General features: G+C 53.8%; 2 protein-coding genes, 1 long non-coding RNA gene and 1 pseudogene across 17 annotated transcripts in view; 1 reads left to right on the forward strand and 3 right to left on the reverse strand.

The window, feature by feature from the left end:
* Positions 228-1296, reverse strand: Gm18706 (predicted gene, 18706; annotated as a pseudogene).
* On the reverse strand, positions 5456-9285 carry Kcnj11 (potassium inwardly rectifying channel, subfamily J, member 11). 3 transcript variants are annotated; one of them, NM_001204411.1, is made up of 2 exons: positions 8961-9097; positions 5456-7985 (listed from the first exon to the last, which is right to left on the reverse strand). In NM_001204411.1, exon 2 carries the CDS (start codon positions 7967-7969, stop codon positions 7058-7060), a length of 912 nt encoding a protein of 303 aa, NP_001191340.1. In that variant the 5' UTR covers positions 7970-7985; positions 8961-9097; the 3' UTR covers positions 5456-7057. The 3 variants fall into 3 exon arrangements, with proteins under 3 accessions (NP_001191340.1, NP_034732.1, XP_006540726.1); XM_006540663.4 differs by having other exon boundaries at positions 5459-8215; positions 8961-9285; NM_010602.3 differs by lacking the exon at positions 8961-9097 and having other exon boundaries at positions 5456-8570.
* A 3239-nt stretch (positions 9286-12524) lies between these two features.
* Gm51481 lies at positions 12525-14363 on the forward strand. The gene is made up of 2 exons (XR_003946766.1): positions 12525-13115; positions 13204-14363. It is a non-coding gene; the product is annotated as a predicted gene, 51481 (long non-coding RNA).
* The window catches only part of Abcc8 (ATP-binding cassette, sub-family C (CFTR/MRP), member 8), a 75517-nt gene continuing 64629 nt past the window's right edge, over positions 12856-23743 (reverse strand). For 3 of the 13 annotated variants that reach the window (XM_006540749.1, NM_001357538.1, NM_011510.3), the window contains exons 28-39: positions 23275-23432; positions 21398-21490; positions 17874-17976; positions 17086-17199; positions 16648-16768; positions 16417-16547; positions 15571-15649; positions 15285-15393; positions 14918-15021; positions 14142-14275; positions 13797-13859; positions 12856-13094 (exon numbers count right to left, since the gene is read on the reverse strand). In XM_006540749.1, the coding sequence (XP_006540812.1) occupies positions 12957-13094; positions 13797-13859; positions 14142-14275; positions 14918-15021; positions 15285-15393; positions 15571-15649; positions 16417-16547; positions 16648-16768; positions 17086-17199; positions 17874-17976; positions 21398-21490; positions 23275-23432 (1347 nt within the window). In that variant the 3' untranslated portion in view covers positions 12856-12956. Of the gene's footprint in view, positions 13095-13796; positions 13860-14141; positions 15022-15284; positions 15394-15570; positions 16548-16647; positions 16769-17085; positions 17227-17873; positions 17977-21397; positions 21491-23274; positions 23433-23743 lie in introns of those variants that run through there. The other 10 variants (XR_001785506.1, XR_001785505.1, XR_001785512.1 and 7 more) reach the window with 8 other exon arrangements.

Genomic DNA, 23743 nt, shown 5'->3' on the forward strand with positions numbered 1-23743 from the left:
CCTCCTCCTCCTCCTCCTCCTCCTCCTCCTCTTCTTCTTCTTCTTCTTCTTCTTCTTCTTTTCTTTTTTCTTTTTTTGGTTTTTCAAGACAGGGTTTTTCTGTATAGCCCTGGCTGTCCTGGAACTCACTCTGTAGACCAGGCTGGCCTCGAACTCAGAAATCTGCCTGCCTCTGCCTCCCAAGTGCTGGGATTAAAGGCATGTGCCACCACGCCCAGTGTCCACCATTTTCTTGCTTTAGTGGTTTGGGGATCTGATACTCTGTTTTCCCACTGTATTGAAATCGAGATCCTGGCTGGATGAGTCTGGTGGGTGTGAACTTTTTTGGACAGGGCCTGGGAGATGGAGGAAGGCACGGTGCTCCCGGGCTCATTTCTGTAAGTGCTGGCAGGCCTTCCGATAATCCAGCCTAAGAACCATGATATTGTCTTGTGTCTCACCTGATCACCATCTTCCACACCACTATAGTTAATTTATTCTTCTTAAGATCCAGCCTGGTTATCTTGGACCAGAACAATAAGCCCATTTGGTCTCTCGTTCAAACACAACGCTTCCTGTTGGAGTTAGACCCGAGCTGTAGTCTTTCCCGTCTGTAGCCGTGACTACATCAGTTCCACACATTCCTACCTCTTGTCTTTATTGGGATAGTTGGCTTCAGCTCATGCTGCTGTCTGACCTCCATATTCCTTCCATGTCTCAGAAATAGCCAGTTCCATGTCTTCAATCTGAATTGGCACAAACCTGAATCCAGAGTCAAGTTCAGGACCGTGCTCAGAAAGGTCACAGTTGCCAAGTTCAGCTTGCCCAGTGTAAGCTGCCACCTGAACTGCTGTATCAAAGGAACCCTCTCCTTTCCCACTGAGAATATCTTGTTTTAGCTGAAGAAATAGTTAAGTGCCGGGTTAGATCCTCATGAAGATTATTTGGTTCTGAGGAATAAAACTTAACTTGAAGAAGAAAATAGGGTGATCCAATTTTTAACTTATTTTTTGATGCCTGTTTTTGTACTGTCCAACCAATGTTGGACCAAATCCACAAATATCAGAACAAAATAGTCACTCTCCATCAGGTCCAGGTAATAAGCAATTTGATCAAACAGGCCTTGTTCTTGGTTTTCTTCGGTAAGTCCACGCTAACATCTGTGCCATCCAGAAGGGACACCCTGCTTGTGGTGACAGACTTGGCACCTCGAGCTTCAGGAGCGGGTGTGGCAGCATGCTCTGCCTCTTGGAGTTACTCCTCAGCACGCGGGCTCCTAGACTGGCAGCCGAACATTCTTTGAGGGAAGCTCTGCATTTCTGCTGCTGTGCTGGGGGTGAAGGTGGTGTAACCATGGAGACCACCAAGACCATGATGAGAATGGTGAGCACGCCCCTTGGGCAGAGCTGCTCATCCAGCTTGAGGGGAGACACCGAGAAACGGCCTCAGAAGGCCCACCCTGTGCTAATCCCCTGGAGTCATTTTCTTAATAATGGTTCCACCCTCTTAGATGACTTTAGCTTGAGATAAATTGAATAAAACACTCCAGCAGAGCCTTTGTCTTATCTCTGAGAGAGCTGCCTGAGAGAGACCCCATTGAGGAGAAGCAAGCCTTCATTGACCCAGGCCTCCTAATCTCGTGAAGCAGCAACATATCCATTCACAGACACCCGACCCTGTGAAGACCCAGAAGGTGAGAGGTAACTGTTCCCTGCGGCCCTATGGGATGGAGGCTTCTGCAGAGTGTGTCCGCATTATGCTAATCTGGCTCAAGGGGAAGCCTAAGCAAACATGCACTGTTTCTGGGTTAGAAGGCATTTCACTGGCTCAGCAGGGAAGACAGATGTAGGTGGTGTTCTCTCAGAGTTCCGTCCCTTTAGTAACCCAGGAAAAGACCCATATACTCTGACTGAAGTGACACCCCAGGATAGCTAAAACAAATCCTCTATGATAAGAAAAACCGGTATCCCCGATTTCAAGATATACTACAGATTTATAGTAATACAAACCACATGGTACAGTCATGAACACACAGGTTGATCAATGGAATTGGATTGGGGACCTCCACATAACCCACACACCTGGTTCTGGACAAGGGGAAATAGAGTGGATTTTTCAGGTGGACCGAGGGTATGGGGGGATGGGAACAGGAGGGTCCAGGCTTGAGGGGTGGAGGGGGAGAGTATTGAGAGAGATGACTGGGATTGAGGGTTTTTTTTGGGGGGGTACTATGCAGTGGAAACTCCTCAGGATCTATGAGAGTGACCCACAGAGCATCAAATGGCCATCTTCTATAACCAGTAAGGTGCCCAGCTGTGAGACTGAGACACCAAACCAGCCACAACACCTTCGACTTCCAGTACGTCCTGCCTGCAGGGTGGGCTGGGGTGGCGGTGATGAAGAACTTGTGGGAGTGGCCAACCAATGACTGATCTACCTTGAGGCCCATGTCAGGAGAGGAAGCCAGCGACCAGAGCCTGGACTGCCTAGAGGCCCAGGGTAGAACCAAATATGATCGGGGGAAAAAAGGAAAAAGGAAAAGGGAAAAAGAAAAAAGGAAAAGGGAAAAAGAAAAAGAGAAAAAAAGAGTCAAATGATTCTGTCACACGTACAGACAGGTGCTTAGCCCAGTTATCATCAGACAGTCATCATTTAGTAACTGATGTGAGCAGACGCAGACACCGGACCCACAGCAGAACACCAGGCAAAGCCAGGGAAGCTCTGTGGAAAAGGGGGAGGAAGGATTCTAGGAGCCAGAGGGGTCGAGGACACCATGAGAACAGGGGCCACAGCATCAACTAAGCAGGGTTCATGGGGGCTCACAGAGACGGAGGTGACAATCATGGACCCTGTATGGGTTTGAGCAAGGACACTATGGTTGTATAGCTTGGTGTTGTTGTGGGACTCTTAACAGTGTGAATGCAGAGTACACACACACACACACACACACACACACACACACACACACACGGTGGGGGGGGGGGCGGTATTTATGAGAATGCCTTACAGGCTGTGGTCCAGCTAATCCAAAAATGGCTGCCTATGAATGGGAGGTCCAAGAGTCCAGAAGTTGTTCAGTCCATGAAGCTGGATGTCTCGGATGGTCTTCAGTATACACTGGAATCCTCTATGCCAGTGAAGGAATGGACTTGCTATTGAGGCCATGGACGGACTGCCTGGTGGGGTCTATGAAGAGACAAAGTGGCGTCTTTCTCTTCCAGATTTCTGAGAGAGAAGCAAAGTCCCATGTCACACAAGTAACCCACAGGACGTGGTGGCGGGTTGGTTGTCTCTGGTTTCTAAGGATGGATTTGTTTAATGAGTGTCCTTCACGTAGGATGGTCACCTTAGCCTCCGAGGAAGCCTTGGATACTTCCTTAAGGGAATAGAAGCTAAGGCATCACAGCCGATCGCTGTAGCAGGGGGAGCGTAGAGGCGCAGACAAAGCTATGGCGGTGGGGAGGGGGAGCTGAAATGGGCAGAGCCTGGCCTGGGATCTGACATCCTGTCTATTACAGGACTTAGGAAGAATCAAGGGTGGGGGAGGGATGAGATCATCACGTTCTGGACTCAGGTTGCCAAGGTAGCCTGGTCCTCAAGGCACTTGAGTGCTGAGCCGGCCAATATCAGGAGTAGGAGGGAGTATAAGGAAACCCATTTCCCTTCCTGTGAGGGGATAGGATGCCCCAAGCAGGTGGGCTTGGTAGAGAGGCTGTCAATCTAGCCTCCACCCCTGGTCACAGTTTTGACTCTGATCTCCGTGTTCTTCCTCTCTTGAGTTCCTTTGGAGCAGGAGTAGGACAGGCTCTTCAGACCTGCAGCAGTCTAGGGATGTGGCTAAAGTGCGGAATTCACCCTTTTCTCAGAGTTGCCTGCAGTCATCAGTAAAACTCAAAGCTGTAAGATATTGCCACCTTGGAAGATTGGGGACATTAAGACCTGTGGGAAATTACCAATACTTCCCCTGCAGTGACAGCCAGATCCCTGGGGAAGATGTTAGGAAGGACAACACTGGAAAGAGGACACCTGTTGGGGCAGAGTGGGTCCTATGTAAGGAAGGGACACCTGCTGGAGATGCCAGTCCCCAGGTGTCCGGCCTGGATGCGTTTCCAGTGTTTTACCAGTTCATTTTCAGATCAACAGACAGTCCCCAAGAGGAAGAGAGCAGCTTGGCTCCTTTCCCCTCTGCAGCCCAGACCTGATACTTGGGGCATGTCACACCAATGTCACACCACTATAATGAGTTGGGGGCAGGGTGGTGGGATGTGTGTCTCCCCAGGCTGCACTGTCACTGCTTGGCTTGGCACACAGTGGACTCAAAGGCTAAAGAGGATAGAGGGGTCTCCATGCAACTGGACCCAAGCTGAGGAGGTCCCTGCGATTGCCAGGGTACCTTAGACCTAATGGAGAATGTCACTTAAGAGTGACCCTGCTGCCACTTTCAAATATGGAAATTATGTGCTCCGCTGGGCACATTTTTCTCCAGTTCTTGTGTAGTGAGGCGACTGGCTATCTCTTCAGGATTGGAGTTTTCTACTCTCTCCCTAGCTAAACTTTAAGGCTTGGGATCTCTCTTACGGAACCAACAGCCCAGATTTTCTGGGCTCTTGTAGGTCTCCTCTGTGGCCAGCAGGTGGCACCATAACCCCATTTCTATGGGCTTCAGCCAGCACCAGCTGCTTATCTGGGAGTTGCAAGGTTATTTGGATGGGACATCATGGATGCTGTCACTCAGCAAGTCTTACAAGTGACTCTAGCCCCTCCCTGTGGCCTCAAGGAGAGCTTAGGCGAGTCCCGAGAATGAACACTGCACCCAACTTGTTGCCCCCAGCACTAGGGAGATTCTGAGGGGCTAAAGGGAGGAAACATTTCAGTCTGCTAAGAGGGAGTCAGCACTGGGGACTATGTGCAGATGGAGGAGGGCAGGAGAGAGCAGATTAGAAGTCAGACTGGTAGCAGAACTTCCTGGCTCGCCCATCTGCATGCCTCACTATAACCATAGCCCTGGTTTGTGGTCATGTGCACAACCCATCCATCTGTCCATTCATTCTTTCATCGAACATCCACTCAGTCCCAGATGCTGAGGAGACACGAACACAGAGATGGGGAGACAGACCCTTAAACACAGTCAAAGAAGAAGGCCCGTAGAGGAGAGAAGGCTATCTCTCTCCAGGGATGGTCCAAGGAGCACCCCTGGCCTGAGCCTTTATGGACATCGATAGAGGAGGCCACCTTTGACCCAAGAGATAGAGAGTGACAACATATTTCACACCATACAGAATGATCACAACCCTTCTCAGCCCGCTTCAGTGGCTGTGGGGCCTGATGGGCAGGTGGATCGCAGGGAGGTGGGCAAAGACAGGGAGAGCAGCCCCTGCAGGCCAGGTCTGAGCTGGGAGGGGCACCGTGCGGAGAGTAAGACCAGACAGAGCAACGCATCACTCGGAGGCAGTGTAGAAACACCTTCGTTTGTCTTAGGTTCAGTTTTCCCATCACGCGGCTAGCCCAGCAGCGATCACGACAGTTAACATTTATTGAGTACTTGTTATAGACCAGGCACTTCTGAAGCATGGATACATGTGCTTTCACCTGCTCAGCTTAATGAGGTGGGACTATTAACATGAATGAGACAACTGAGTCACAGAGCTGTTCGGCCGGAGCCAGGATTTGAACCAATCAGTGCCCTAAAGCTTACAACGTCTCTCTTCCCTCCCCATGGCTACCTCAGCCTTCCAGCAGAGTCTCGGGAGGGAGGCCAGGCCCTTGACTACGATGTCTGGTGGATGTCAAATGGCCAAGTTGGCCAGACAGACAGAGAATGGGTGGGGGTGGGGGGACCTGAGGTGGAAGGATGGTGGCTTCCAGAGATGAGGGAAACAGAGCTGGTCTAAGTAGCTTTCCTGGCCTCTTGCCTGTCAGGGCCATGTTGGGTGGCAGACTCTGGCAGTGCCCTTTATTTTTTTCCAGTGGCATGCCCACTGCCTCCCCAGCAAGAAACGCCCAGAGTTCAGGTCACAGGTGGGAGGCTTTATGACAATGGGGCAGTGGAGTTCTGGGCAAGGACACCACACTGCTCTGAGAGTCCAGGCTCAGGTCATGCCCAAGGGCCTTGGGGACTTCCTTTTCCCTCACCAGGCTGAACTTCCCAATATTTCTTTTTCTAGTAACCCAGACAAGGCACCGCTACCCCACCAGCGTCCCCCAGACAAAGTGACTCACAGCTGCCCATGGGAGCTGAAAGCAGAGTTTTGCCTGAAGTGCATCTTGTATGGCAAGCACAGGACCCCTTTTGGCCTCTCATCCAGGTATATCAGTGTTTGCCCAACACTCCACTCCCCAGCCTCTGGGGGGGGGGGGGAACGACGACAAAATGAGGCAGCACTCCTGACTGTCAGCAGAAGGCTGAGTCAAGGCTAGAGGACAGGGACACATGTCTGCACAGGACTAGAAAGGTCTCCAATCATTTGCCCCCTTCTTGTCCCCCTGCCTCACACAAGCCTGCCTTATGGAGGTGAGCCTAGGTAGACTTATCCCGCCGTGTCTGTGTGGGCTCCTCAGCTCCCATGCTCTGACACCCACCTTCCTCCCTGGCTGGCAGGATACTTCAGCATGGCACGAACAGGGCTGGGGCCTGGCCAGGTATTTCTTAGTGGCTACAGAAACAACAATAGGCTGCCAACTTGGGGGGTTGCTTTTGCCCAATTACCTGTCTGCTTGTGGCAAGATGAATCATGGAGGGCCAAGACGGGCTTTGAGACCTTAGCTTTAGAGGCCCTGAACCTTCTGTGGTCTCCCCACCGTTGGGCAGGGACACAGGGGTAAACCAGTCCCGAGCTGAGCCTGGGAGGAGCAGGAACAAAAATAACCCGGTACAGGCTCCTGCTGGGGCCAGAAATAGCATAGTGACAAGTATCTTGTAACACCCCAGACACACAGCAGCGGGGAGGCTGAGCCGAGCAGGGTCTTGTCCCACACCAGACCCTCGTCTGGCCAAGAGGCTCGCACCCCACCACTCTACATACCATACTTCACTTTCCACGTGCCCACACAAGTGAGTGGGGGCCTGAGGAACTGCAACTCAGGACAAGGAATCTGGAGAGATGCTAAACTTGGGCTTGGCCTTCGCCACAGCCACACTGCGCTTGCGCAGGGGCCCCCGCGACGAGGCGAGGGTCAGGGCATCCAGCAGACTGCGGTCCTCATCAAGCTGGCGGGCTGTGCAGAGTGGTGTGGGCACTTTAATGGTGTTACCAAATTTGGAGTAGTCCACAGAATAGCGGCCGTCCTCCTCGGCCACAATGGGGACAAAGCGCTGCCCCCATAGAATCTCGTCAGCTAGGTAGGAGGTGCGGGCCTGGGTGGTGATGCCCGTGGTTTCTACCACGCCTTCCAAGATGACAATGATCTCCAGGTCCTGGTGGTGGTGCAGGTCACTAGGAGCCAGGTCGTAGAGCGGGCTGTTGGAGTCGATGACGTGGTAGATGATGAGTGGGGCCACCAGGAAGATGCCGTTACCACCCACGCCATTCTCCATGGGGATGTCTACCTGGTGGAGAGGCACAACTTCGCCCTCGGGGCTGGTGGTCTTGCGCACCACCTGCATGTGGATGGTGGCGCTAATGATCATGCTCTTTCGGAGGTCCCCTACGCGCAGCATGAAGCACAGGCGGCCATGGCGCAGGGTGATCACAGCATGCTTGCTGAAGATGAGGGTTTCTGCCCGCCGATGGGCCTGGGCCGTTTTCATGAAGATGCAGCCCAGCATGATGGCGTTGATCATCAGCCCGACGATATTCTGCACAATGAGAATGAGGATGGCCAGGGGACATTCCTCTGTCACCATGCGCCCGCCGAAACCAATGGTCACCTGGACCTCGATGGAGAAAAGGAAGGCAGATGAAAAGGAGTGGATGCTTGTGACGCAGGGCACATTGGTGCCCTCTCCGGGGGCCAGGTCACCGTGGGCGAAGGCGATGAGCCACCAGACCATGGCAAAGAGCAGCCAGCTGCACAGGAAGGACATGGTGAAAATGAGCAGAGTGTGTGGCCATTTGAGGTCCACCAGCGTGGTGAACACATCCTGCAGGAAGCGGCCCTGCTCTCGAATGTTCTTGTGGGCGACGTTGCAGTTGCCTTTCTTGGACACGAAGCGGGCCCTCCTCTCTCGAGTACGGTACCTGGGCTCTGCAGGGTCCTCTGCCAGCCGGGTCAGCACATATTCCTCAGGGATAATGCCCTTTCGGGACAGCATGGCTCCGTTGGCCCCGGGAAGGGGTTTCCCCCATGGGGGGAGGCACTACACTGGCTTGGCCTAGGGCCTCTTTGTGGGGTCCCCCTCTCTGAGCCCTCTCCTCAGGTTACCCTAAGCTTGTACCAACCTCTAGGCTGGTATGCCCCTCAGCTGGGTTCTGCTTCTCTTTATACTACTAGCCTCAGATGCCGGCTCCACCTGCTCATTGCTTACTGAGCCCCCAACCCAGCTTGTGCTCTACCCGCTCAGCTCTCCTCCACCGCCCCAGGACCCCCCTCTAACTCCCTTTCCCTGGCCCAGCCTTTCTTCTCAAACCACCTCAGAACTTGTCACCTCCGGGTCTCCCAACTTACCAGCCCTCACTCGACCCCCCCCTCAGCACCCCCCCCCCCGCGCTCTTCTCTGACCTCACCCACTTCTGTCCCCGGTCCCCTCCAAGGACCAGCCTTACTTCTTGACCCAGTCTCCTCTCCAGGTGTGCCCCGGATTTCCCATCCCACCCCTCCCCTGGCTCCCTCGCCGCTCTCCCGTTCCTTCTCTAGCCCTTGTCCTCTAGTCTCCTTGGGATCCGGTGCCCTTCGAGTCACCCCGCAACCGTCTACGCTCTGGATCCCCTCGCCCCCCGCCGCCCAGACCCCAGTGGCTCCGCGTCGCGGCCTCCCTGCTGCCCTGCCGCCCGCCCGCAGCCCCCGCCGCCGCTCCGTTCCCACCCCGCCTGTCGCCGCCGCACCTGCTCGTGCTGCTCAAGCAGCGGCCACCTCCCTGCCCCCTCCCACTCCGGGTTGCTCACTCCCGGCCGGCTTCCCTGGCGTGTGTCTGTGAGCCCGTCCTCAGGCACCGACCCGTGCGCGGTGGGGGTGGGAGGCTGCGGGCGGGGGGCTCCCGAGAGCGAGTGCAGCCTCCGCCGCCAGAGGGCGCCAGATCGGCTCCTGAGAGGTAGAGGTGGGCCTAGACGCAAGCCCCGCCCACAGAGGATTCTCGTCCCGCCCTTGCCTGCTCACTGTCCTCAGCCAGGCCATGGGGCTTCAAACTGAGGATGGCTCTGAAGAAGTTGCTTTTGTGGAATTCTCTTAGGTTGGTTCAGCGGCCCCTATACCCCTGACTTCTATTTTTGCCCGGTCCATAGTTAAGTCTTACCTGCCTCTTACACAGCACTTGATACCCAGGGAAAGAAGGCAGCGAAAGGTTACATCATCAACGCAGGGGCAGGGGTGAGAGAAATATTAGTCTCAGAACTTCTCAACCGACGATTCTTCTTCCCTTTGAGGATTATTTTTGATCCTACATCTATTTATTTACTTATTTGTTTATTTATTTGCTTATTTACCTATTCAAGACAGGATTTCTTATAGCCCAGGATGGCTTCAAACTTGGCATGTAGCAGAGTATGACCTTGAACTTCTGCCTCCACTCCCAGAGTTCTGGGATTGCAAGTGCACCGCAAGGCCCTGGCTACCGTCCCTGAGTTTTAAGAGGGTTTGTTCTGCCAGTGTCTGCTTTGCACCCTGTAGACCTTCAGACTGGTTTCTTCCCTTTAGCCCTGGGTGTGTGTGTGTGTGTGTGTGTGTGTGTGTGTGTGTGTGTGTGTGTGTGTGAGAGAGAGAGAGAGAGAGAGAGAGAGAGAGAGAGAGAGAGAGAGAGAGTTTGGGCCTGAGCAGCTGATTCAGGGCTAGCTTGGGTACAGAGTAGGTGACCCAGGTTTTTGTCAAGAACAGTAGTGATGTTTCCATTGCAGATGCCACCCTGGAGTGGCTCCTGGAGATTGATGGAGCTGTAATGGCTTGCCCTGGGGCTCAGACTCTTGAGACAGACCTCTACCCACTGTGTAGCTTGAGTGAAGGCTTGAGGCTGGAGCTAGGGTAATAGGGGCACTGGGAATGCGGGCCACCATGGGACAGTTTCCTTTTGAGCAGGGGACTTTCAGATGGCATTTTCTTCTTTCCAGATCTGCTGGTAGGTATCGTGGACCCTGCTACAAAGAGCGAGGGAGAGCTGGACTATACTGATAGGGCCGTTTATGCCTGAGGCAGGGAGGATAACACAAGGGTAGGCAGTTTAAGAACACAGCCACACAAGAAATCTCCGAGGCCACTTCAACTTTTAGCCATGAGAAAGGAACCCTTGGAGAGGGGCTCTAGGGACTTTGGACATCTATGCAGAAGTCCCTGTGGGTAAAGGAGCCATGACTAGCAGGTTTGCTTGGCCTGTGCATAGGGTGGAGTAGAGGACAGTCTTTGATTGACATATGCCAGAGTTTGTTCTGATGACAGTAGCCAGAGTTGGCCCACCTGGTGGAGGGACCCAAGTCTGAATTGGTGGACCACTAATTAGATCGTTGTGGAGGGATTTGGGCCAGGATGGCCTTAGGCATTCTTAAACTTCCTTGTACTTCCTCTGCTGCTTCCTTGGGGTGGGAAGAGTCCCCCAGCCCTCTTTGTATCTGCTCCTGGAAGTCCAGAGTGGAAGGAACTGCTGGGCCTACATGGGCATCTTCAGGGTGAGAAGCCAGGGTCTGCCCTTTGGTCTGGCCTTGGTTATTCCCTGCCCCAGGGGAGAGGAGGCTGGTGTCTCGCCCAAAGGGCTCAGCCTCTGTGGTGATTTGAATAGATTTGGTCCCCATAGACTCATGTGTTTGAATGCTTGGCCCATAGGGAGTGGCATAATTAGGAGGGGTGACCTTGTTGGGATAGGCATGGCCTTGCTGGAGGAAGCTTTTCATTGTTGGGTGGACTTTGAGGTCTCCTCCTATGCTTGAGCTCCACCCAGTGTGGAAGAGACCCTCCTCCTGGCTGCCCGAGGAAGGCAGTCTCTACTGGCTGCCTTCGCATCAAGCTCTAGAGCTCTCAGCTCCTCCAGCGCCATGCCTGCCTTTCCTGACATGATGATGATGGACTGAACCTCTGAACCTGTAAGCCAGCCCCAATTAAATGCTGTTCGTTATAAGAGTTGCCTTGGTCATGGTGTCTCTTCACAGCAATGAAACCCTAAGCTGACAGCCTCCTACCCTGTTTGGTTCCCCACTGGCTCATAGCCGTCTCCCTAAACCCTGTACTGTCCTTTCCCCGAGAGGACCGTCCCACACTCACTGTCCTAGCATTAAGGGGTCTGTGATACCCCGCTGCTGCCCTCGTTCCCTCCGCACCCCTTCTGAGGCACTCCATAGGCTCACTTCCACTCCTTACGCTTGCGGCAGGATTCCTGCCTTTCTCCCCATCCCTCTGTCTCTGATTATCTAATGTCTTCCCTCCTACAGCGGACACGAATCTTGCCTTTCCCAGGCAGCCTGCCAGGCCTCCCTGAGCTCTGCCTTGAGTTGCTCTGGCTCTTGGCACTTCAAGAGCGGCCTGTGCCGGACTCCCTTGCTGACTGGTGAACTTTCCTTATGTTATAGAACTCTGACCCTCTTGCAGCTCTGGGAGATGAAGACTCCTAGGTCTGCAACCCCAGGGTCTCATAAGCCAGTATGGCAGGTGCTATGCAAATTATAACCAAATGCTATGCAAATGAGCATCTGCCATTTCTTGGCTGAGGAGAGGGCTACACTCCTGTCTCCTGATGCAAATGGGATTGGAACGAGTTGTTGTTTTGGTATCCTGATGTCTGATCCTTGGCATCTCCCAGCTACCACATGGTTGACTTGTGTACAAGGTTGACTGCTCAGGGACCGCCCTCCTCCCACTTTTGAATGTTTGTAAGATGGGGGAGGGAGCAGAGGTAGTGGCCTAGGCAGCAGAGTATCCCTGATTGGGTGGGAGCAGGCGTGTGATCTGATGAGTCCACTAGAATTCAGTACTAGGACTTTGCTGGAAGTGTTGAAAAGAACACCTCAGTTTCATTCTGGTCATTCTGGGACAGGATATTAGCTAAAGAAGACTACTACCAGCTATCTGTCACTGGACAGAGAGAAGGAAGCAGGACTCAGAAATGGAGACACCATCAGATGTTAGAAACCTGGAGTCACCCATGTTTGAAGGAGCATTCCGCCAGGTCCCTCTGGCCTGTCACATGCCACAGTGAATTCAGATGCTTGCGTAAGCCACGTTGAGTGCCCGTTACTGGAGACGGGTGCCAGACCCCACGGTTATAACCCAGGTGAACCTGAATGAGTTCCAGCTGGAGGACACTGCTCCCTTATTCGATGGGTTTGTTCCTGCGTCTTTACCCATGCTGCAGACTGAATTCCATCCCCACATTCATAGGTTGCAGCCTCTAGTTCCATGTACTTGGGGCTGGGGCTCATGGGAGGTTATTAAGGTTCAGTGGTGGTGTGGGCAGTGGCTAATCCAATATGAGCAGTGACTTAGAGGAAAAGCACTGAGGGATGGGGAGAGGGGAGGGGAGATTGAAAGGTTGTGAGGGAGCAGTGAAAAGCAAAGGAGGCCTCAGGAGAAACCAAAGCCACCAACCAACGTCTTGATCCTCCAGGACGGGGAGAGATAAATTTTTGCTGTGGAAAGCCAGCCAGCCCATGGCACTTTGTTACGGCGGTGGGAACTGCCTGACAGATCAGGAACCTGGTTAGCCTCTGTTCAATTGCCATCTTCGAGTCGGCTTGGTGCCAAAGGCAGGCTGGCTGCCTGCCTGCGCCCATGGGGCACCGCTGCCCCTTCCACAGAGCCTGGGCCTCCAGTAGCAAAGAATTAATTTCTTTATTTACAAGTGATTTACAGTACGAAACACTAGGCAAGCAAGTGAGGTGCGGGGCGGCACGCTGGCGCTGGCAGAGTCATTTGTCCGCGCGGACGAAGGAGGCGAAGACGCTGTCCTTCTGGCTCAGAAGCTTCTCCGGTTTGTCAAACTCCAGGATGGCTCCCCTCTTCAGGACCATCACGAGGTCTGCACTCAGGATGGTGTGTACGCGGTGCTGCGCGGGCAGGAGGGGCTGGTGAGTGTGGTGGGCGGGACAGAGGAGGACCTCCCCCAGCCTGGAGGAGTTCATAGCCACCGTGTCCCTTCTTCCTCCTCTTTCCCAGGTCTCCCTTTTTCATGTCACCTTGACAGACCTGAAGCTAAGTATCCAAGGACGGCCCTCGACCTCGACCTCTGCTCTCCTGTCTTCTATTTCCCCAGGGGCTAGGATTCCAGTGTCACCACCACATCTGTTTCTGCAGTGCTGGGGATTGAAGCCATGGCCTCATTCCTTCTACACAACCCAACTGTGTCCTCTGGGGTGGTGGCTCCAGCCTGGGGTGGCTGTGGTCCAAGCCCTCTGCCCTCTCTTCTCTATCAAGCCTCTCCCCTGACCCCCAGGCATCAAGACTTACAGACTTCTCCACAGGCTCCCACTCTTTATGAGAAGCGGGCCCTAGCCTAGCCTACAGGGCTTGAGGGAAGGGTGTATCGTGGAATCCAGAGAATAGAGGCAAGGCTCAAGGCTTACAAGTAAGTAAAGGTATAAATCTCTAGACACCCCAAAATCCTGCTCTGTCCTCCTGCCAGCTCTCTAGACTCCCGTCATGGACATTCTAGGATCTTCTCCTGACTACAGGGATCAGTCCGCTAGTTACTGTCTCAGGGTAAGCTTTCCCTCCTGGTGACCTCCACAGAGGACATCGTGGCCCCTTACCGCGATGGTGACCACAGTGCGGTCTGCGAAGGCTGTCATCACCACCTTCTGGAGGATGTTTTCCTGTCAGGTAGAGGTAGCAAGCAGCTGGTGGCTCATCTATTCCATGGACGGGGTCTGGGATGGTTCTGGGGATGTGGGGCCCAGGTGGCCTGGCTCCCATCTACACCTGCTCCTAGCTCTCTGCCCGTCTTCTCTCTGGCTCTACTCCCAGAGGATTGAACAGGTGTCCAGTACTTGGTGGCTGGACCTGCCTTTGCCATGTGGCCCTAGATGTGAAGGCCAGCTTGAGGCTTAAGACCCCTCTGTGCCAACTACTCCCTAGCATGCCACCCCAGGACCAACCGTAGCCATGTCAATGGAGGCAGTTGCTTCGTCCATGATGAAGATGCTGGTCTTTCTCACGAAGGCCCGAGCCAGGCAGAACAGCTGCCTCTGACCTTGACTAAAATTCTCCCCTCCTTCTGTGATGATGGCATCTGGAAGCAGACATGGGACAGGGCAGGCCTGAGTAAATCCTGCCTGTGAGCAGAGTAGCCCCATGGAGGGGGATGTATGTGCAGGGTACAGACATGTTCTGTGTCGGTGTGTGTGCGCAGGCGGGGATGATGTGTCTGACACAACAGGGCTTCCAATCATATGGATTCAGTGTGCACTGGTCATCCTGGTGCTCTGCACCGCTGGGGCCCTGGGCAGTCCTGGTGGAAGCTTTGGCTGGAGGGTGAACCAGCAATGTCAGAGCCTGTCTAGCCTCACAGTGCCTACACCATGATTCTGACAGACCCTGGACTGGGGAAGAGCCTTCCCTATGGGCACGTTCTGTACCAATGTCCACTGTGACCCTTGTCCACAGGGCAGGCAGACAGGGCAAGACAGGGCTCAAGGAACACTGTGGTATGGAGGACTTGAAGTCTGTCTCCTAGGGACCCTGAATGTCCCCCTATGCTAGACTCTGAGCTAGGTGTGTTGTGTGACCCTAGGCAGATTTTTTTGACCTCTGAACCCTGTGGGATAGCACGGTCACTGAATCCTAGTTAGACTTGGGGCTCCAAGCTCAACGCTCATCCTAGCCATGGGTGTGATGTTTTCCTTCCAAACCCATCGGTGCCAGGAGCAGTCACCCAGGCCTCCTGGCAGTGCCTTCACCACCAGCTTCAGCTGGGCGATCTCCAGAGCCTCCCAGAGTGTGCTGTCTGAGCATTTCTTCTCTGGGTCCAGGTTGAATCTGGGGAGAGGCACAGAGAGCTCTCAGGGAGCAGGTTCATCTTCATCGCCAAAGCAGTGATGGAGAACCTGGTGCTGAGAGGGGCCCACTGAGGAGGGGAGTGAGGGAAGCATTTGGAAGAGCGGGTTGGGGGACCCACACATGCTGGCTTACGCCTAATGAGGAAGGCTATGAAGGAGACGTCCTCTGAAGACTCTGCTCCCCGTCTTGTGCAGAGAGCAGAGCTGGCCTGGGGCTGGGGTGGGAGGGGTTTAGGGTCTCACCTGATGGTGCCGCTGAAGAGGACAGGGTCCTGTAGGATGATGGAGAGGCGTGAACGGAGCGTGTGCAGCGGCAGCTTGGCGATGTCGATGCCATCAATGATGATGCGCCCTGTAGAGAGATGATGTCATAGGTCAAGGGCCACCAGGTGGGGGTGGTGCCAGGACAGGTTCAGCCTGGGACGTGGATCCCAGTGAGGCTACGGAAAGGCCGCTGGGTTTCTTGGGTCTTGCCTGGTAGTTGTGGGCACATGGGTGGTGCGTGTGTGACAGTTAACACACAAATCACCTTCGAACATGTCCACCATTCGGAAAAAGGCGAGAGAGAAGGAGGACTTCCCACTGCCTGTGCGGCCGCAGATCCCGATCTGGAAGCAGAGAAGCAGGCGTGTCGCTGTGGACCTGGGGTGTGCACAGGTGTGGGGGTCACAGCGCCTCCTCTAGTCCCGGTCTTCTGCCCAGCTTCTCTTTAGCCTGGCTGGACACGGGTTTGAGCTTGTTTCCTTGGTGGGCTTAGAGAGGGCTCTCTCTGGCCACCCCAGAGAAGAGTACAGGCATAGGTGTCTAGTGGCACAGGTCTTGGTACAGGTCTGCAGGGAAGACCCACATCCTGTCTGGTAGCTGTCAGGAGTGAGGGCCGCGGTGTGCTTCTGTGGGCAAGTGTATGGCGGGACTCACACCGGATCCCACTGCTTCCCCGTTCTTGATTCCCAACAGAAATTTGCATAAAGGACTGATATAGAGACTGAAATAGTGGTGCTGAAGGGCCAGGGTGGAAGAGACAGGCAGGGGCAGATATTCCCCAAGGCTGGACAGAGCAAGACAGCACCACCAAGGGGACAGAAAGACAAAGGCAGAGAAAGAGGGACGTGTCAGAGATGGGCTGAATGAGGGACGTGAGGACGCAGAGCGCTGGACAGCGGCAGCAGCGTCCCTCGCTGCCTGAGAGCTCCGCTCTGCAGGTCCAGAGGATATAGCAGGGAGAGCCAGGGACCCTTGGCTGGGAAGGAGCCTGGCAAAGCTCTCTAAACCAAGGGAGTCCTAGATGACTGTTTCTGCTGTGGATGGGGCCTGGGGGTAGGGAGAGGGCCGCAGCCTGCTGTTGTCCACCCAATGGGCTCCCAGCCCAGCTGACCTTCTGTCCTGGGGCGATGAGGGCATTGACGTGCTTCAGCACGGGCTTCAGGGAGCTGTCATAGCGCACACTCAGGTTTTGAATTTGAATCTTCCCTTGGTCTGGCCAGTTCTTGGGGATCAATGACGGTGCTGAGGGCCAGGCTGTGGGTCAGCCACCAGGCAAAGGCCGCCCCGGCATCCAGAAAGGTCACCGGCCCCCACCGGGGATTAACGCCCTGCAGGTTCTCACCTAGGAGCCCCTCATAGCTCTCTGCCTCAGTTTTCAGGAGTGTGTGGATGCGCTTCACAGCCCCCAATTGGATCTCCATGTCTGCCAGGTTCCTCACCATCCAGTTGAGGTAGTTGGAGACCTGCGGGAGTGGGGCCAGCCAGTCACAACTGCTTAGTGGTACCCATTTCTCCCTTAGCCTTCAGGATGACTCTCCTAGCTCTGGGGTGGATTAGGACCCCCCGTGAGCCTTTTGCTGCCCACCCACTGCCTGGGGACAGTAGCAACCTGGAGCCATGACGGGGTTACAGTGGCTCTTTAACCATCACCTGTTCACTATCCATCCAGCCAAGCCTAGGTGGGGGCACACCATCTCTCCCACATCTCATTGAGGAAACTGCCCCGGATGCCTGAGATCAGCATCTGAGTCCCCTGCCCCACCTGCCGGCACTCACTCACCATCAAGGCGTAGGTGAGGCCCAGGCCCACCAGACCAGCAGAGAGCTCCCTGTGCAGGGAGTTGGAGATGGAGGTGGCGGCTGCGATGAGTACCACGCATGCTCCAATGTACTCCTGAGGAAGGACAGCAGCTGGCCCGGGCTGTTGTGGGTCAGAGCCACAGGCACCTCATCCTGCCTCAGCCAGTCTGAGCTCCAACCCACATGCATGCAGCCACTACACAAGAGGCTGGCAGAAGCTGAGGCCTGGGAGCTTGTGTCCCTCCAAGGTTATGCACCCTACTCCCCAAGGAAGGGTGCCTTACCAGCTGGCCCCATGAGCCCTTGTGTGTATATCACATGCCCACTGCTGGCATGTATTGCCAGCTTCCCCCTCCTCATTCTGACAGGATCTATAGCCCAGGCGGACCTTGAACTTTGCATCCTTCTGCTGCTATCCCCAGAGTGCGGGGATTATAGACATGATAGGGGAATCGAACCCATGGCTTTGGGCATACTAGGCAAGTGCTCTCTCAGCCGAGCTACACTCCTAGTCCCGACCTCCACCATTCTTAATGTCTCCATCCTGCACATTCCCGCCCTCTGTGTTCCTGGACTGCCCCTGGGATGTATGGGGTGAAGATGCAGGTTAGACGTGGGAAGACTACCAGGGCTGGAGAACAGGAAGGCTCTGGGTCCCCATCACAAGCTCTCCCATCTTCTGTCCTGCATCTATGTTTGCCCCATGTTCCAGCTCCACACTCCCGATCAGACCCCCGCCCCGGGACCCACAGTGGGGCTACCACTTACCATGCGGACTTCTAGCCACCTGTTGGCTGCCGTGAGGAAGAGGGAGGCGATGTTGTTGGAGTCCGTGTACTCCAGGAGCTTCTGCTGGAACCGGGCCTCGTACCTGGAGGATGAGCAGGACGTGGAGGAAGAGGGTGGGACTTACAGCGGGCTCTCAGCAGCTCCCAAACAGATCAGCTCTTAGGCTGACCACAAATGTGGTCCCTGTCTCTGTCCACCTCTCTCCTGCTTCATCTAGGACTTTCTTGGTTTACAGAGCTTTGTCCCTCTTCACCAGGGTACATCTGATCCCTAACAGCTCTTCTGGTTTTCTTACTCCCGGGTGTCAGCTTAGCTTTCTTTCTACAGCAGTGTGTCCCCCTCAGAACATCAGTGGCATCTGGCATTACTTCCTCAGTAGGGACCAGTTATGGTCAATGTTATCTCCTGCCACTCATTATGCAGTAGGCTCCCCAGCCCTTCCAGGCCATGGCATCATCCCCTGCCCCCAAACACTTGCATTCTTTCCATCACCTGGCAGCTTTCTCCCTTGATCTTTATAAATCTTCTCCCTTCTCAGCCTCCAGGCCTGACCTTAACTGCACCTGCTCAGAAATGCCTTCCCTGACTCCCCCTTTCCCTCCAGTGGCCACCCCTTAAGTCTATAATGCTCTCTCTCTGCAGCTTGTTAGCTGCTGAGAATCTGCTCAAACGTTCACTTCTCTAGCCATTTATGATCCGCCTCACTACAGACTGGGGCATGTGTGAGCGTAGGAAGTGCATCTGCCTGGCTCCCTGAGCCTGACACCATCATGGAAATCTTAATGGAAGAAACACAGTGACCCTCCTAGCTTGGCCATCTCCAGGACTTAGCAGGACAAGGATCTCTGGGCTTTCTGTCCCACCCCCAGGCCCTTGTCACATTTCTCTTGCACCACTATCCACAGACTTGCCTCCTCTGAGGTCTGGGTTCCTCTGTCACCTCCTTCAGACCCTGTTGGCATCAGCCAGGCCCTGAGGTGTCAGGGAAGTACTTGCTTAATGGCGAACAAAGGGACCAATGAAAAGCCATCTTGACACTAAATGGGGGGGGGGCACCAAATCCAGGGACTCAGAGGGACCCACGCCATGCTAGGCGTGTGCTTCTTACCTCTGAGGTTTGTTTTGCTCCAATCATCTCTGGGCAGAGGACACGCATCCGAGGATGCTAAAAAGCATCTCCAAGGTGTGGTGGGGGAGTGTGCGCTGCACAGACAAGTGGTGGATGCGTGGGGGTGGGGGTGGGGGTGGTGGGTCTGAGGTGAGTGTGAATCTCGGCATGAGAAGGGCTCGAGGACATGCATGCTGACGTATGTGTGTGTGTGAACGCATGCGTGCCCGAAAGAAGGTGAGGGGGAGTGTTTGGGAGTCTGAGGGCCTGTGTGCACGCCATAAAAGTAGACTCAGTTGACACATGTGCCTGGGGACTGGGGAAGAGTGGCATAGCCGTGCAAACCTAGACTTGGCATCCACGGACCATGAGTATGCCAGGATCAAGATGGTTTCTTCAAGGGCAAAATGGCGACACTGGTGTCAGCATGACCTGAGGGCCTGTGAGCCATACCAAGCCCGGTGCAGGGCACTCTGGGAACGGCTGTTCCTGTCCACCCTCATGCCTTCAACACACTTCCACTGTAGCACTGTCCACAGCCCTGCCTCCTCTGAGGGCTGGGTGGGGTGAGGGTGCGGGTGGGGAGGTGCAGGTAGCCAGGCTGAGCTTCATAGCTACTTTCCCCAGACTTGGCTCTGAGAAGTGCGTGCTAACTGGATGATGAACGCCTTGACCTCACTGCCCAGTGCAGAGCAGCCGGGCTTAAGCTCACACCTATGTCACGTGGCTGTTACAAGGGTAACTACTAATAACTCATATGTGACATTTAGCCCTTGGCACTCCACCAGTGTGAAATCGATGAGGCTAGTTAACTTCCACCAGGGTAGACCCCGGGGCTCAAGCCAGCAAATTAGGCACGTATAGCAGTGAGTAAAAAGTCTTTTCAAATTTATGAATCCTTCAGCGTGATGCGGGTGGAGAGGTGGGGAACACGGCATCAGGTTCTTGGCTGACCACAGGCTTGATCGGAGACCTGGCCTTGCTCTGAGGCTAAGAGACCGAGCTGGAATCTGCTCAGAAGCCTAGCCACTTACGAAAATCAGTCTGCAGTGCCAGGCCCCACCCAAGGGCTCTGGACACCAGTTTTAAAACTTAGAGCAGAGGCTAGGCCCAAAGCTAAAGCAACCTCGGGCACCTGGGAGTGGATTCTGGAGCCTTGTGTTGGGTTTCAGGGCTTCTGCAAGGAGAGGTTCATGCTTGTGAGGGGTAGGGGAGTATCCAGGGAATATAGCCTGGGCTAGGACACAGCTCTGTTCTGCTTTCCTCAGATGACATCTGAGAGGTGAATTCCCACAGGCCCACTTGCCCCAGGAGCGAGTATGGTCTGTGACGAAGCCCGAGGCACCTCTCCTAAGGCTGATCTGGGAATTAGTGGTAGGGGAAAAGATGAAGGTCTTGGGCCCTAAGCTGAGCCCTAAGCCCTTGGGTTGCTCCTGACACAGGGCTTGGTGTCACATGGTGATTGTCATGCAGCTGTGCCGTTCTAAAAATAACCTGTTGTCACTCTCTGGGTTAGCTTTGACATAAGAAGCCAGTGTCGTGGGTCAGGGGGTCTCTGGTCCGGCTAGGAGGGGCCTGAGGCTCCAGGAGATCTAACCACTTCTTGGTTGTGAGAACAGGGGTCTTCTCTACTCCCCATTACCTGCAGATGCTCCCAGCCCAATACCTCCACTCAAGGAGGTGACATACATGGTGCCAGGGGCACTGAACGTCCAGAAACTCCTCAGGGTGAGAGAACTCTTGCTTTGAGCCATAGTTTCTGTAACTCTTCCTCTAAGAAGCCTTCCCCGACTTCTTCCCTTCTATGTTCCCAAAGCCTTATCCCCAGGTCTAGTAAAGCCAACAGTCATATGGCCTTGGGGACATAATGCCTCTGGGGACATGTGACACATCTCCAGTGCCTGGCACTGGTTCAGAACAGGAGGAGCTCAGTGGAGTTATCAGATGGGTGAGTGGGCTCAAATCTTTGCTTCGTGGGGGCATTTCCCAGAGAGATTTTGTGACTGCTCAGTGCCTCAGTTTCCCTATCTGTGCAGTGGGAACAATTCATGCTCAGCACCTAGAGTCACAGTGTAGAGTGAGCACCCTATTTGGTGTTTGGTAACATTGACCTTGGAAGGCCTCAGGTATTAGGGCCTTTCCAGTGTGGACAGATTTGTCCCAGGCTGGTTTCTTGTCATGTCCCACCTTACTTCTGAGGCCCTCAGCTTGTCTGTAAGGCTAGGATTTCACACCTGGAGTCCACATGGCCTGTCCCTGCTAGAGGACATTGCGCAGGCCTAAGGTGTGATTAAGACGGGTAATGCTTTGGGTCCTTTGAAGTCATCATACCTGTGAGTCTGAGGCTCACCACCCTCCATTCCACTCCCACCTTGGGGGACTCTTGGGCTTGTACCTGAAGGCACGGATGGTGGTGAGTCCTTCCACGGTTTCAGCAAAGTGTGAGAGCAGAGGGAGCTGCGTTGTGTCATCCAGCTGCTGCAGGTCCCTGTAGGAACAGAGTGGTTAGGACGGCAGCTTGTGCTCAGCCTCAGCTGGGATGCACCAGGCTGGGCAACTTCATCTCTGTCAGTCTCCATTTCTCTCTTGCTGAGATGGCAACACTGGGATGCTTCTGTTGCTGGGATGCTACTGGGCGTGCCAAAGAGAATGCTTATGTGGAATGCTTCAACAGAGCCGGCTAACCATCCTGGGCAATGTCCACCTCACAGCTGGCACTGAGATAGGGGGGTGGTGTGTGTGTGTGTACGCGAGCGTGTGTGTATGTATGTATGTATATATGTCCACTTCACAGGTTATATAGGACAGTGGTCAAAGGAACAGAGAGGCCAGATTCTCAGTTCCTTGTTGCCTAAGAGCCACAGCGGGCCTCAGGGCATCCTAGGCCAGGAGCCTGGGTGGGGAGAGGAGGTTACTGGTTTCCATGGCAACAAGGGGCCTCTTACTCCCCACAGCCACATATCATATGCCAGGTAGGCCAGCTGGAAAACACAGAGCAGTGTTCCTAGACACTGTTGCAAGAGCCAGATATCAGAGGAATGGGGCGAACATGCCCTCCTTGGCAGAGAGGTGAAGTTTGCAGGACAGCTTGTACCATGGTGTGTATACCACGGTATGTTTGAAAAGACACTGCCATTTTGCTAATGCCAATGCAAAGTGCTCCCCGCCCCACAGGGTGCCTGGAGATTCTGAGCCATTCAAACAAAAAGCCACTTATATCAACGTTGAGTCTTATGGGCAGGCGATTAGGATATAAAGTGCATTTAAACATAATGATCATTGTTGCCAGGCAGTATTTTGTTTCTTTATCAACTGTACGCACTCGGGAAAGGTACTTAGCTTTTATGACCATGACCTGAAGTATAAAAGCAGTACATTTTGTATCACAAATAAGGAGCCGTGCTTACATGGCCAAAGCATAGGTTTCATGTTGTGAAATGTTGTGATAATTTATGTTATAGATCCAAATAGAATGCATATACACAGACACATATATGTGTGTGAAACGTGTGTTCATGATAGGCAAGTGCTCTACCCAAGCTATAACTCACTCCTAGGCTTGGTTCTACCTCACTGTTTTCAAAATGCTAATTATGAATCAGTATCTGATTTAATGATGGTTGTAATTGGCGGTTTGAGTAACTGTGGCCTAGAGGGTCATTTAAGTTTTCATTCTAATTTTTTGAATCAGTGAGTTTAACAGAATCACTCTTAGGAAGAACTCTCTAGAGAATATATTAGAATACTTTGAGTAGGAAACGTGTGTGCATGTGTGTATGTGTGTGAGTGTGTGTGTGTGTGTGTGTGTGTGTGATTGTGTGGTGAGTCTCAATGGGTAAATATGATCCATGAGAGCGTCTGCAGGAGCCTCAGTGCAGTCGAGGTTCCCAGTCATGCTCTGCACCCCTGTGGACTTGGAAGCGAGCTAATTCATCTCCTGGTCCCTCCCCCGACCCCCATTAGAGACCAGTGCTGATTCCTGAGTCAGTTTGGCTCCTGGGATCACACAGTCCTAAGGGGAAGCATCCTGCTCCTGTCCCATCTCCCCAGGGAGCAACTGAGGTATGAACTGTAGAGCGTGCGCCTACAGATGAGACGTTACGTTAGGATGGGCATCTCCCCCATTTCTATCGGTTATTTCTATTTTCAATTTTTGAGAAGCATGGCTATCACTTTTATGAGTCTGGCAAGTGTACCAAACTGCCATCGCAAAGGACATCCTATCCCTGCTCCTACAACCCCCGCCCGCCAGACAGGAAATGCTGCTGTTACCTGGACGCCACTCGGAAGTATTTCTGGATGAAGTAGCACACCACAGCTAGGGGTAAGAGGGCCACGAGGAACACAGGTGTGACGTAGGAGATGACAGTCAAGGCGGAGACACAGAGTAGAGTGGATCGGCTCAGACACTCCAGCGTGGATGGGATGTGCTGGGGACAAAGGGGAGACAGTGGGGATGTTGCTATGTTAGACTCTTTGGAGTATCATTTGCTGTCATGTTTGTCTCTTACTTTATTCCAGGCTGATGTGTATCTGTCTGGCTGCCCTGCAAACTCTCTGGGGGCAGGAGTCCAGACTCTGTTTTCTCACCATCTAGTAAGATGTCAGTAAAGGAGATAGGCTGAACCCATGTGAATATTCAGAATATTCTGGAACCTTTCTAAATGAGCCAGTGGAATCTTCAAACAGCCTTCAGTCTTAGGAAAGCTCTCAGGGGAAGCTGTAGACCCCAAGGCAGTGT

Source organism: Mus musculus, chromosome 7 (genome assembly GCF_000001635.26).
Source record: "Mus musculus strain C57BL/6J chromosome 7, GRCm38.p6 C57BL/6J".
Classification (NCBI taxonomy): Eukaryota; Metazoa; Chordata; class Mammalia; order Rodentia; family Muridae; genus Mus; species Mus musculus.

What these genes read in the sequence shown, in the direction of transcription:
- Kcnj11 (NM_010602.3), bottom strand. Translation starts at nt 8,230, where the DNA reads ATGCTGTCCCGAAAGGGCATTATCCCTGAGGAATATGTGCTGACCCGG.